A 15548-nucleotide genomic window follows, 5' to 3' on the forward strand; every position below is an offset into this window, starting at 1 on the left:
TATTTTCGCTTTTATTTCTTCTGTATTGGGAGACCGATCCAAGAAAATATTGCTACAATTTATGTCAAAGACTGTTTCACCTCTGTTCTCAGAGTTTTATGGTTTCATGTCTTATATTTAGGCCTTTTAACCGTTTTGAGTTTACTTTTGTATATTGTGTGAGGGAATGTTCTAATTTCATTCTTCTCCATGTAGCTGTCCAGTTTTCCCAGCACCACTTGTGAAGAGACTGTCTTTTCTCTGTTGTATATTCTTGCCTCCTATGTCATAGATTAATTGATCATAAGTGTGTGAGTAGTAGCTGCATCTTTTAAATGTTTAGTTTGCAACTATGGAAATATATGTACTGCCTAATATAAAACTGGGGCACTCCAAAAAGGTGAGGCTCTCAAGGGAGAGGGACTATATAAGTTGTAACAACTTTCCAAAGACACACTTGGTTTTAGTCAATAGTAATAATAGCTAACGTTTACTAAGCACTTCTTTTAGGCCAGTTTCAAAAGCTGTACATGTATGATTTCAACTACTGTTCATAACAAATGTAGGATATATTATCCTACATTTTACAGATAAGGAAATAGATTAAGTAACTTGTTAAGGTCACACAGTCTAAGGGGATAAAAGGTATGATCTACTATTTAGATTAAACTGACACTTAGAAAAGAATATATGCATTCATTTAAAAACTCACTTCAAATTTTTATTGAATGCCTATTATGTACAAAGTACTGGTTTAAACTAAAACTGGTTAGTATCAATGTTACAAATATAAAGTCTTCTTAAATATCACTATTCAAAATAAATCTTCCTTTCTGTGGTAAACACACACATACACATGAAGATGTACTTTCAAATTAAGTTTTTCAATTTCCAAAATACCTCCTTTAAAACAGAAGGGAATAAATTCCAACATTGCTATTTTCAATGCATTAACTATTTTAAAGTACACTGGAATATTTGAAGATTGCTTGCTGCAAAGTGGACTCACACGAAAATAAACCTTGCTTTCAGAGGGACGTCTACATTAATACACTGCAATTAATTAAATGACTATGTAAGTAAGTTATACACACATATCTAAAAAAGTAAAATGACAACAGAAGAGTTTTTCACGGAAGGTGATGCGTCACCATAGATTCTGCTTCTCTTGATTTTCTGAGCAGAGCTTGCTTGAGGGCACTAATTTTCTCATCAAGTTCAGCCAGTGAATAGTTCTGCTGTAAACAATAACAAATTGCTGAAGTATCTTAATGCAGATAAAGTTCTAAATGTACTATAAATATATAAAATATCCAAAAGCATGGTAAATACCCTTTTCTCATGAGAATTTAAAAACTGAACTATATATTAATGTTGACTATACTATAAATTTAAAGGCATAAGATAACAAGACTTAAATATTTCTTACTTTTGCTTTTCTAATGACTAAGCTCTCCTGGAACTTTTATACTTTTTGAAAGGATTGTAAAAACTTTTTCAACTGACTATTCTCATAATCAATAGTAAAAAAAAAAAAGTATTTAGGACTAGTTTGCTTAAAATAACTAGAAATTCTCTTTTGATAGATTAACTGCAATCAACTACCCCTCCTGGAAAAAATGGATACTCTCAAATATACTCAAAATTTTACAATCAAAAAAATAAGGGGGATCAAGATGGCAGAGGAGGAGGATGTGGAGCTCACCTCCCCACACAAACACATCAAAAAACATCTACATGTGGAACAGTTCTCATGGAAAACTAACTGGAACCTGGCAGAAGAACTGTACAACCAAAGCTGCAAGGAAGATCTCTACAAAACCAGGTACGACAGAAAATAAAACACATCAGGTCAGGACCTGTGCCCCTGGGAGGAATATGTAAGGAAGGGAAGGTTTGCATGGGTGGACCCTGGCATTGGGGAGCAAGCAGGTTAGGCCACAATCCTGAATTCCAGTCCTGGGGTCCTGCACAGGGGTGAGAAGTGCCCTTGCCTGCTAGGAAATCCACTGGGACAGAGAGAAGGGCTGGAGAAACCTAGACTCTACCCAGGAGGAGTACGTGTGCTGGCTTCCCAATAATCAGGGTGGAGAGAGCCTTGCACTGGTGGATGCTGCCTCATTACACTTCCCAATCCGAAGGGGTGTACACCCCCGGCCCTGTTCACTCCACACCACAGACTGAGAGATCTGGGCCAACTGAACACTGGGAAAAGACTTGGTCTAGCGATACAGAGACAGAACAGGGTGCCTAGAGTATGATCCGGGTGGGGCAGGGGCAGCCATTGTCAGAGCACTCAGGAACACAGTGGTTTGTCTCCTAGCGAGAGTGCCCTGGAATGTCCAGTCCACACTGCAGCTTAGTGCTAGATTCTAAGAGAAGACTGCCACAGAGGCAGCCCAGATCTCAGGCAGCAGTGCAGCCACCTCAATTCCTGCAGTCACAACACTCCGCCATGCCATACCTTTGCACTAGATCCGGGACAAATACAGTAGAGGAAAACATGTAGCCTTGGGCTGCTTCTAAGCAGAACCACAAACACCTACACAGGCAGTGCATAGGTTCTCTCTGACTGCACTGGGCCTCACTTGCTTCAGCAATCACCTCCTTGGGGCAGGGCACACACTCAAGGGCAAAGAAGCCTGATCTAACCCAACCCTCTGGGCTTCTACAACAACTGTGAAATAGACCCCACCCTTGACAGGGCGGTGACAGCAACAGCAGAGAGAAAGCCCTGCCTCACACCCTGCACAGGCTTTAGATACTCCAACACCAACCACATCCCCTATTAGGGGATAATGGCCAGCACACCCAGAGGAAAGACATGGCTGTCAGTCATCCATACTAAAACCATCCCTTGCACCAAAGACACTGGATACAGTTTACACAGAAATGTCCCCACATAGAAACAATCCTTCAAGAAGACCAGAGTAGATAACTTTCTGCCTCTATGAATTTAGAAGAAACAGTTAAGTAAAGTATATAAAACAAATACTAACAGACATAAAAGGAGAAGTTGACTATAATGCTAGGAGACTTTAACAGCCCACTGACATCAAAGGACAGCTCATCCAGACCGGAAATCAGTAAGGCAACAGAGGTACTAAATGACACAATATACCAGTTGGACTTAATTGATTTCTACAGGATGCTACATCCAAAAAACCCAGAATACACATTCTTTTCAAGCACGCATGGAATGTTCTCTAGGATAGACCATAAGGTCACAAACAAGCCACAACAAATTTAAGAGGACAGAAATTACTTTCAAGTATCTTTTTTACTGAAAATGGTATGAAACTAGAAATCAACCACAGAGACAAAAACAGGAAAAGGAGAATAAAAAACATGCACTAAAAAACCAGTGGATGAATGATGAAATCAAAGAAATCAAAAATACCAAGACAAACAAATTGAAAAAACACAACTTTACAAGATCTACGGGATGCAACAAAAGCAGTTCTAAGAGGGAAGTTTCATAGGGATATAGGCCTTCCTCAAGAAAGAAAAATCCTAAACAACCTAACCTACCAGCTAAAATAATTAGGAAAAGAACAAACAAAACCCAAAGTCAACAGAAGGCAGGAAATAATCAAGATGAGAGGAAATAAATAAAAGAGGTCAAACAAAAATACAAAATATCAATAAAACCAAGAGGTGTTTTTTTTTAAAAGACGAACAAAATCAACAAACCTCAAGCCAGGTTCCCCAAGAGGACCCAAACAAAATACGAAATGAAGAGATATAACAACTGATACCAAATACTATTAACAGTTATATGCCAACAAATTGGACAAACTAGAAGAAACGGACAAGGTTCTAGAAACACAGCCTGCCAAAACTGAGTCAAGAGGAACAGATTATTTGAACAGACCAATCACTAAAAGTGAAATAGAATCTCTAATTTAAAAAAAAAAAAAAAAACTCCCTGCAAACAGAAGTCCAGGACCAAATGGATTCACCGGGGAATTCTACCAAACATAGAAAGAAGAACTCATACCTATCCTTCTCAAAGAGGAGGGAACTCTCCCAAATTCATTCTATGAGGCCACCCATCACCCTGATACCAAAGCCAGAAAAAGACACTATAAATAAGAAAATTACTGGCCAATATTTCTAACAAATATAGATGCAAACGCCTCAACAAAATATTAGCAAACCGAATCCAACAATACCTTCAAAGGATCATGCACCATGATCAAGTGGGATTCATACCACAGTCACAAGGATGTTCAACATATGCAAATCAATGTGATACACCACATTAACAAAAGGAAAGACAACACATGATCATCTCAACAGATGCAGAAAAAGCATTTGAAAAAATTCAACATCTATTCATGATAAAAACTCACAAAGTGAAAATATCTCACCATAATAAAGGGCATTTATGACAAACCCACAGCCAACAGAATATTCAAGGGTGAAAAGCTCAAAGCCTTCCAGCTAAATTCAGGAACGAGCCACTGATGCCTACTCTTACCACTTCAACATACTATTAGAAGTCCTACCACAGCAATCAGACAAGAAAAAGAAATAAAAGGTATCCAGATTGGAAGTGAAGAATTAGAACTGTCACTATTTGCAGATGACATTGTACTCTACGTAGAGAACCCTGAAGTCTCCACACAAAAACTATTAGAACTGATAATGAATTCAGTAAGGTAGCAGGATATGAGATTAATATAAAGAAATCTATTGCATGTCTGTTACACTAATAATGAAATATCAGAAAAAATTTTAAAAGGCCCATATAAAACCATGTGGAAAACAAAAAACCAAAACAAAAAAAACCTAGGAATAACTTAACCAAGGAGGTGAAAGACCTATATGCTGATAAAATGGCCATACTTCCCAAGCAATCTACAGATTTAATGCAATCTCCATCAAAATACCTATGACACTTTTCACAGACCTAACACATAAACCTAAAAGTTACATGGAAACACAAAAGATCCAGAATTGCCAAAGCTCTCCTGAAGGAAAAGAACAAAGCTGGAGGTGTAATACTTCCAGACTTCAAACTATACTCAAAAGCTACAATAACCAACACAGCTCTGTATTGGCAAAAAAACAGACACATAGATCAATGGAACAGAACAGAGAACTCAGAAATAAACCAGTGCACCTATGGTCAATTGATCTACAGACCAGGGAGGTAAGAATACACAATGGAAACGACAGGTTTTTTTTGGTGGGGAAAATGACAGACTCCAGGAAGGCTAAAGCCAAGGACTACTTCCCAGTACTTCTGCTGCCAGTGTCCGTGTCCCTGTGGTGAGCAACAACTGCCCCCCACCCATGCAGGAGACCCTCCAAAACTAGCAGCCGTGAGGCTGACAGGGTCTTGGTGCTCTGAGCAGGTGTCAGGCCTGTGCCTCTAAGGTGGGAGAGCCGAGTTCAAGACATTGGTCCATCAGAGACACCCTGGTCCCACATAATACAAATCAGCGAGAGCTCTCCCAGAGATCTCCATCTCAACACTAAGACCCAGCTCCACTCAACGACCAGCAAGCTCCAGTGCTGGACAACCCATGCCAAACAACTAGCAAGACAGGAAAACAACACCACCCATTAGCAGAGAGGCTGCCTAAAATCATAGTAAGTTCACAGACACCCCAAAACACATCATCAGATGTACTTCTGCCCACCAGAAAGACAAGATCCAGCCTCATCCAACAGAACACAGGCACCAGTCCCCTCCACCAGGAAGCTTACACAACCCACTGAACCAAACTTACCGAATGGGGGCAGAGACCAAAACCAACGGAAGCTACAAACCTGCAGCCTGTGAAAAGGAGACCCCAAACACAGTAAATTGAGCAAAATGAGAAGACAGAGAAACACAGAGCAGATGAAGAAGCAAGGTAAAAACCCACCAGACCAAACAAACGAAGAGGAAATCTACCTGAAAAAGAATTCTGCATAATGATAGCAAAGATGATTCAAAATCTTGGAAATAGAATGGAGAAAATACAAGAAACGTTTAACAAGGAACTAGAAGAACTAAAGAGCAAACAATGATGAACAGCAGAATAAATGAAATTTAAGATTCTCTAGAAGGAATCAATAGCAGGTTAACTGAGGCAAAACAGATAAGTGACCTGGAAGATAAAAGAGTGGAAGTAACTAGTGCAGAGCAGAATAAAGAAAAAAGAATGAAAAGAATTGAGGACAGTCTCAGAGACCTCTGGGACAACATTAAACACACCAACACTCGAATTATAGGGGTCCCAGAAGAAAAAGAGAAAAAGAAAGACACTGGGAAAATATTTGAAGAGATTATAGTTGAAAACTTCCCTAATATGGGAAAGGAAATAGCCAGTCAAGTCCAGGAAGCGCAGAGAGTCTCATACAGGATAAATCCAAGGAGAAAGACGCCAAGACGCATATTAATCAAACTATCAAAAATTAACTACAAAGGAAAAATATTAAAAGCAGCAATGAAAAAAACAACAAATAACATACAAGGGAATCCCCATAAGGTTAACAACTGATCTTTCAGGAGAAACTCTGCAAGCCAAAGGCTGTGGCAGGACATATTTAAAGTTATGAAAGGGAAAAACCTACAACCAAGATTACTCTACCCAGCAAGGATCTCATTCAGATTTGAAGGGGAAATCGAAGGCTTTACAGACAAGCAAAAGTTAAGAGAATTCAGCACCACCAACCCATCTCTACAACAAATGCTAAAGGAACTTCTCTAGGCAGGAAACACAAGAGAAGGAAAAGACCTACAATAATAAACTCAAAGCAATTAAGAAAATGGTCATAGGAACATACATATCGATAATAACCTTAGATGTAAATGGATTAAATACTCCAACCAAAAGACATACACTGGGTAAATGGATACAAGAACAAGACCCGTACATATGCTGTCTACAAGAGACCCACTTCAGACCTAGGGACACATACAGACTGAAAGTGAGGGGATGGAAAAAGATATTCCATGCAAATGGAAAACAAACAGAGCTGGAGCAGCAATTCTCGTATCAGACAAAATAGACTTTAAAATAAAGACTATTACAAGAGACAAAGAAGGACACTACATAATGATCAAGGGATCGATCCAAGAAGAAGATATAACAATTGTACATATTTATGCACCCAACATAGGAGCACCTCAACACATAAGACAAATGCTAACAGCCAAAAAGGGGAAATCGATGGTAACAAAATAATAGTAGGGGACTCTAACACCCAATTTTTACCAATGGACAGATCATCCAAAATGAAAATAAATAAGGAAACACAAGCTTTAAATGATACATTAAACAAGATGGACTTAATTGATATTTCTAGGACATTCCACCCCAAAACAACAGAATACACTTTCTTCTCAAGTGCTCATAGAACATTCTCCAGGATAGATCATATCTTGGGTCACAAATCAAGCCTTGGTAAATTTAAGAAAATTGAAATCATATCAACTATCGTTTCTGACCACCACGGTATAAAACTAGATATAAATTACAGGCAAAAATCTGTAAAAAATACAAACACATAGAGGCCAAACAATACACTACTAAATAACCAAGAAATCACTGAAGAAATCAAAGACAAAATCAAAAAACACCCAGAAACAAATGACAATGGAGACACGACGACCCAAACCTATGGGATGCAGCAAAAGCAGTTCTAAGAGGGAAGTTTATAGCAATACAATCCTACCTCAAGAAACAACTCAAATAAACAACCTAGCCTTACACCTAAAGCAACTAGAGAAAGAAGAACAAAAAACCCCCAAATTAGCAGAAGGAAAGAAATCATTGAGATCAGAGCACAAATAAATGAAAAAGAAATGAAGGAAATGATAGCAAAGATCAATAAAACTAAAAGCTGGTTCTTTGAGAAGATAAACAAAATAGATAAACCATTAGCCAGGCTCATCAAGAAAAAAAGGGAGAAGACTCAAATCAATAGAATTAGAAATGAAAAAGGAGAAGTAACAACTGACACTGCAGAAATACAAAAGATCATCAGAGATTACTACAAGCAACTCTATGCCAATAAAATGGACAACCTGGAAGAAATGGACAAATTCTTAGAAGTTCACAACCTGCCAAGACAATCAGGAAGAAATAGAATATATGAACAGACCAATCACAAGCACTGAAATTGAAACTGTGATTAAAAATCTTCCAACAAACAAAAGCCCAGGACCAGATGGCTTCACAGGCGAATTCTATCAAACATTTAGAGAAGAGCAAACACCTGTCCTTCTCAAACTCTTCCAAAATATAGCAGAGGGAGGAACACTCCCAAACTCATTCTAGGAGGCCACCATCACCTTGATACCAAAACCAGATAAGAATGTCACAAAGAAAGAAAACTACAGGCCAATATCACTGATGAACATAGATGCAAAAATCCTCAACAAAATACTAGCAAACAGAATCCAACAGCACATTAAAAGGATCATACACCATGATCAAGTGGGGTTTATTCCAGGAATGCAAGGATTCTTCAATGTACACAAATCAATCAATGTGATAAACCATATTAACAAATTGAAGGAGAAAAACCATATGATCATCTCAATAGATGCAGAGAAAGCTTTTGACAAAATTCAACACCCATTTATGAGAAAAACCCTCCAGAAAGCAGGCATAGAGGGAACTTTCCTCAACATAATAAAGGCCATATATGACAAACCCACAGCCAACATCGTCCTCAATGGTGAAAAACTGAAAACATTTCCACTAAGATCAGGAACAAGACAAGGTTGCCCACTCTCACCACTATTATTCAATATAGTTTTGGAAGTTTTAGCCACAGCAATCAGAGAAGAAAAGGAAATAAAAGGAATCCAAATCGGAAAAGAAGAAGTAAAGCTGTCACTGTTTGCAGATGACATGATACTATACATAGAGAATCCTAAAGATGCTACCAGAAAACTACTAGAGCTAATCAATGAATTTGGTAAAGTTGCAGGATACAAAATTAATGCACAGAAATCTCTTGCATTCCTATACAATGATGATGAAAAATCTGAAAGTGAAATCAAGAAAACACTCCCATTTACCATTGCAACAAAAAGAATAAAATATCTAGGAATAAACCTACCTAAGGAGACAAAAGACCTGTATGCAGAAAATTATAAGACACTGATGAAAGAAATTAAAGATGATACAAATAGATGGAGAGATATACCATGTTCTTGGATGGGAAGAATCAACATTGTGAAAATGACTCTACTACCCAAAGCAATCTACAGATTCAGTGCAATCCCTATCAAACTACCACTGGCATTTTTCACAGAACTAGAACAAAAAAGTTCACAATTTGTATGGAAACACTAAAGACCCTGAATAGCCATAGCAATCTTGAGAACGAAAAATGCAGCTGGAGGAATCAGGCTCCCTGACTTCAGACTATACTACAAAGCTACAGTAATCAAGACAGTATGGTACTGGCACAAAAACAGAAAGATAGATCAATGGAACAGGATAGAAAGCCCAGAGATAAACCCCCGCACATATGGTCACCTTATCTTTGATAAAGGAGGCAGGAATGTACAGTGGAGAAAGGACAGCCTCTTCAATAAGTGGTGCTGGGAAAACTGGACAGGTACATGTAAAAGTATGAGATTAGATCACTCCCTAACACCATACACAAAAATAAGCTCAAAATGGATTAAAGACCTAAATCTAAGGTCAGACACTATAAAAACTCTTAGAGGAAAACATAGGCAGAACACGCTATGACATAAATCACAGCAAGATCCTTTTTGACCAACCTCCTAGAGAAATGGAAAAAAAAACAAAAATAAACAAATGGCACCTAATGAAACTTAAAGCTTTTGCACAGGAAAGGAAACCATAAACAAGAGGAAAAGACAACTTTCAGAATGGGAGAAAATATTTGCAAATGAAGCAACTGACAAAGGATTAATCTTCAAAATTTACAAGCAGCTCATGCAGCTCAATATCAAAAGAACAAACAACGCAATCCAAAAATGGGCAGAAGACCTAAACAGACATTTCTCCAAAGAAGATATACAGATAGCCAACAAACACATGAAAGAATGCTCAACATCATTAATCATTAGGGAAATGCAAATGAAAACAACAATGAGGTATCACCTCACACCAGTCAGAATGGCCATCATCAAAAAATCTACAAACGATAAATGCTGAAGAGGGTGTGGAGAAAAGGGAACACTCTTGCACTGTTGGTGGGAAGGTAAACTGATACAGCTACTATGGAGAACAGTATGGAGGTTCCTTAGAAAACTAAAAATAGAAACCCAGCAATCCCCCTACTGGGCGTATACCCTGGTAAACCATAATTCAAGAGAGGTCATGTACCACAATGTTTATGGGAGCTCTATTTACAATAGCCAGGACATGGAAGCAACCTAAGTGTTCATCGACAGATGAATGGATAAAGAAGATGTGGCACATATATACAATGGAATATTACTCAGCCATAAAAAGAAATGAAATTGAGTTATTTGTAGTGAGGTGGATGGACCTAGTCTGTCATACGAAGTGAAGTAAGTCAGACAAAAACAAATACCGTATGCTAACACATATATATGGAATCTAAAGGAAAAAAAATCATGATGAAGATCCTAGGGGCAGGACAGGAATAAAGATGCAGATGTAGAGAATGAACTAGAGGACACAGGGTGGGGAAGGTTAAGCTGATACGAAGTTAGAGAGTGGCATGGACTTATATACACTACCAAATGTAAAACAGATAGCTAGTGGGAAGCAGTCACATAGCATAGGGAGATCAGCTCAGTGCTTTGTGACCAGAGAGGTGGGATAGGGAGGGTGGGAGGGAGAAGCAAGTGGGAGGAGATATGGGAATATATGTATGTGTATAGCTGATTCACTTTGTTATAAAGCAGAAACTAACACCATTGTAAAGCACTTATACTCCAATAAAGATGTTAAAATAAAAGAAAAAGAAAAAAGACAGTCTCTTCAGCATGTGGTGCGGGAAAGCTGCACAGCTATATGTATATCAAGTCACTCCCCCACACCATATAGAAAAGTAAACCGAAAATAGGTTAAAGACGTAAATATAGGACATGACGCCAATAACTCCTGGAAGAAAAACATAGGCAAAACATTTTTCAGCCATAAATCACAGCAATTTCTTAGATCAGTCTCTCAAAGCAAAAGAAGTAATATTAAAAATAAACAAGACCTAATCAAACTTAAAAGCTTTTGCATAGCAAAGGAAATCATCAACAAATTATAAGACAACCAACATATACTGCAGAGAGAAGACCAGCCCAGAGCATTTGGCTTTGAAGCCCAGCAGGGATGGCTTTTGGGAATCCCACAGGGTTGGGGAAATAAAGACTTCACTCTTAAAGGGCACACACAAAATTTCACACACTCTAGGATCCAGAGCAGAATCAGTAATTTGACAGGAGCCTGGGTCAGACCAACCTTCTGATCTTGCAGAGTCATCCAGAGAGACAGAAATTAGTTGCAGCTCACCCTGCTTACACAGCCACTGGCTGGTGGGCCAGCCATTTTTAGAAGCCTGTTCCAACATGTGGACAACACTGGTGCTAGCAAGTGGCATTGTGGAATCCTCCCTCTAGATTATTAGCCGCAGGACCCAGCCCCGTTCTAGCTCAGCAGCCTGTAGGCACCAGTGCTGGGATGCCTCAGGCCAAAGCAACTAAATGGGCCGGGACACAGCCCCACTCACCAGCAGACAGGCTGCCTTAAGACCTCCTCAGCCCATGGCTACCTCTGGACACAGCCCTGGCAACCAGAGGATCCAGGACCCAGCTCCACCCACAAGTGGGCAGGCACCAGTCCCAGAATACCCTGGGCCCCGGCCCTGCCCTGGAAGCCCGCTTTAACCTCTGAACCAGTCTCACCCACCAAGGGACAGACACCAACCACAAGAAAACGACAGCTCCACAGCCTGCACACCCGGACTGCCTACCAGTAGGCCACACTTTAAACTGGGACCAGCTTGGCCCTGCCCAGTAGCAGGCCAACACAAGCTTCAGGATGTCCTGGATGCCACACTCAACTGTGTCAGGAACCGGCCCCACCCACCAGTGATGCAAAACTAGCTCTGGGTCGCCTTGGCCATAGAATTAAGACTCCAGGACCTGGCTCTGCCTGCCAGTAGGCCAGCACTAGCTGCAGGACCTGGATTCACCCACCATGCGCAGGCAACAGCCCCGGAGTGTTCTGGAACTTGACTCCAGCCACCAGTGGGGCAAAATTAGCTCCAAGGCTACCTGGGGTTCTGCAGTCAGCCACCGTGTGACCCAGTCCCACCAACCTGTGGTTGGCAGCCTCCACACAAGGCAGGGCCTGGCAGCCAACCAGACTAGGGGCCAACCAAGCCTACTAGACCACCCACATAGCCAGCCGCAACAGAAGGACCCATGCAGCCCTCATAAGGGGAACCCCTAGAGCATATAGCTCAGGTAACAAAAGGCCAATTCTCCATTGTTGGGAAACATAACCAACCACCAGATACATAAAAGTAAAAACAGCAACTCAGGCAAAATGAGACAACAAAGGAACATGTTCCAGACAAAAGAACAAGATAAAACATGAGAAGAAGAACTAAGTGAAGTGGAGACAGCCTGAGAAAGAGTTCAGGTGGTGATCGTAAATATGACCAAAGAGCTCAGGAGAAGAATGGATGCACAGAGAGAGAAGTTAGAAGTTATTAACAAAGAGTTAGAAAATATAAAGAACAACCAAACAGAGATGAAGAATACAATATGTGAAATGAAAAATACACTAGAAGGAATCAACAGTAGACTAAATGAAAGAGAGGAATGGATCAGTGAGCTGGAATACAGAGTAGTGGAAATCATTGATGCTGAACAAACAAAAGAAAAATGAATGAAAAGAAATGAGGACAGCTCAGGAGACCTCTGGGACAACACTGAGCACACTAATGTTTGCATTATAGGGGTCCTAGAAGAAAAGAGAGAAAAGGGCTGAGAACATATTGGAAGACATAATAGCTGAAAACTTCCCTAATCTGGGAAAGGAAACAGACATCCAAGTCTAGGAAGCACAGAGAATGCCACTCAGGATTAACCCAAAGAGGAACACACCAAAACACACTGTAATTAAAATGGCAAAAATTAAAGTTAAAAGTAGCAAGGAAAAAGCAACAAGTTACATACAAGGGAATTCCCTTATGGCTTTCAAGTGATTTTTCAGCAGAAAGTCTGCAGATCAGAAAGGAGTTGCATGATATATTTAAAGAGATAAAAGGGAAGAACCTACAACCAAGAATACTCTATGCAGCAACGCTCTTTTTCAGATTTGATGGAGAGATCAAAAGCTTTACAGACAAGCAAAAGCTAAGAGTTCAGCAGCACCAAATAAGCTTTACAAGAAATGTTAAAGGAGTGTCTAGAAGCAAAAACAAAAGGCCACAAATAGAAATGTGAAAATTACAAAAGGAAAAGGCTCATCAATAAAGGGAAACATACAGTAAAGGTAGTAAATCATCCATGCACAAAGATAGTAAGAAGGTTAAAAGACAAAAGTAGTGAAATCATCTAACATCCACAATAAACAATTAAGGGATACACAAAAAAATCAGATGTAACAATATGACATCAAAAACAGTAATCATGAGAGAAAGAGAGGACAAAGGCAGGGTTGTTAAAATGCATTTGAAATAAGAGATCAACAACTTAAAACAATCATGTATATATATGTGTGTGTGTGTGTGTGTGTGTGTGTGTGTGTATATATATATATAGTCTGCTATATAAAAACCTCATGGTAACCAAAAACCAAAAATCTGTAATAGATATATACACAGAGAAGAAAGACAAATCCAAATATAACACTAAAGACAGTCATCAAGTCACAACAAAAAAAAAGCAAACAAAAATTACCTACAAAAACAACCCCAAAACAATTAACAAAATGTCAACAGGTACATATCAATAATTACTTTAAATATAAATGGACTAAATGCTACAATCAAATGACAATGGCTAAATGGATAAAAAGCAAGACCTCTATATATGCTGCCTACAAGAGACTCACTTCATATCTAAAGACTCACACAGACTGAAATTGAAAGGATGGGAAAAGGTAGTCCATGCACATGGAAATCAAAAGAAAGCTGGAGTAGCAATATTTATATCATACAAAATAGACTTTAAAATAAAGACTGTTCCAAGAGACAAAGGAGGACATTACATAATGATCAAGGGATCGATCCAAGAAAAAGATATAACAATTGTAAATACATATGCACCCCAACATAGGAGCACCTAAATACATAAAGCAAATATTAACAGACATAAAGGGAGAAATTGACAGTAACACGATAATAGTAGGGGACTTTAACACCCCACTTATATCAACGGACAGATCACCCAGACAGAAAATCAATACAGAATCACTGGCCTTAAATGACACATTGGACCAGAAGAACTTATTCATATACAGAGAACATTCCTTCTGAAAGCAGCAGAACACATTCTTTTTAAGTGCACATGACCAGTCTCCAGGATAGATCACAGCTAAGCTACAAAACAAGCCTTGGTAAATTTAAGAAAATTGAAATCCTATCAAGTATCTTTTCCAACCACAACACTATGAGACTAGAAATCAACAACCAAACAAACAAACAAAAACATCACCTGCAAAAGACACAAACACATGGAGGCTACTAAAAAAACAATATGCTACTAAATAACCAATGGATCACTGAAGAAATCAAAGAGGAAATAAAAAAAAATACCTGCCGACAAATGATAACGAAAATACAACATTCCAAAATCTGTGGAATGCAGCAAAATCAGTTCTAAGAGGGAAATCTATAGCAATAGAAGGTTATCTCAGGAAACAACAAAAACCTCAAATAAACAACCTAAACCTTACATCTATGGCAACTAGAGAAAGAACAAACAAAACTCAAAGTTAGTAGAAGGAAATAAATCATAAAGATCAGAGCAGAAATAAATAAAATAGAAACAAACCCCAAAAATCAACAAAATAGGTAAACCTTTAGCTAGACTCATCAAGAGAAAAGAGGGCCCAATCAATAAAATCAGAAATGGAAAAGGAGAAGTTACAGCCAACACCACAGAAATACAAAGAATCATAAGAGACTACTATGAAAAACTATATGCCAAAATGGACAAATTCCTAGAAATGTACAATTTCCCAATACTGAACCCAGAAGAAATAGAAAATACCAATATCAACAGACCAATTACCAGTAATGAAATTGAATCAGTAATTTTAAAAATCCCCAACAACAAAAATCCAGGACAAGATGGCCTCAGAGGTGAATTTTACTAAACATTTAGAGAATTAACACCTATCCTTCTTAAACTACTCCAAATAACTGCAGAGCTTCCGAACTCATTCTACAAGGCCATCATCACCCTGATACCAAAACCAGACAAAGATACTACAAAAAAAGAAAATTACAGGCTAATATCACTGATGAACACAGATACAAAAATCCTGAACAAAATACTGGCAAACCAAGTTCAACAATATATTAAAAGGATCATATACCATGATCAAGTGGGATTTATCCTAGAGATGCAAGGATTTGTCAATATCTGCAAATCAATCAATGTG

The 15548-nt window shown here is 38.7% G+C and overlaps 1 protein-coding gene across 4 annotated transcripts in view; it reads right to left on the minus strand.

Annotated features, from left to right (window-relative positions):
- Window positions 1-614: 614 nt before the first annotated feature.
- MBIP (MAP3K12 binding inhibitory protein 1) overlaps window positions 615-15548 on the minus strand; it is a 35696-nt gene continuing 20762 nt past the window's right edge. For 2 of the 4 annotated variants that reach the window (XM_032624225.1, XM_032624229.1), the window contains one exon: window positions 675-1217. In XM_032624225.1, the coding sequence (XP_032480116.1) occupies window positions 1110-1217 (108 nt within the window). In that variant the 3' untranslated portion in view covers window positions 675-1109. Of the gene's footprint in view, window positions 1218-15548 lie in introns of all 4 variants that reach the window. The other 2 variants (XM_032624227.1, XM_032624230.1) reach the window with 2 other exon arrangements.

The sequence above is a fragment of the Phocoena sinus genome, chromosome 2 (genome assembly GCF_008692025.1).
Source record: "Phocoena sinus isolate mPhoSin1 chromosome 2, mPhoSin1.pri, whole genome shotgun sequence".
NCBI classification, from domain to species: domain Eukaryota; kingdom Metazoa; phylum Chordata; class Mammalia; order Artiodactyla; family Phocoenidae; genus Phocoena; species Phocoena sinus.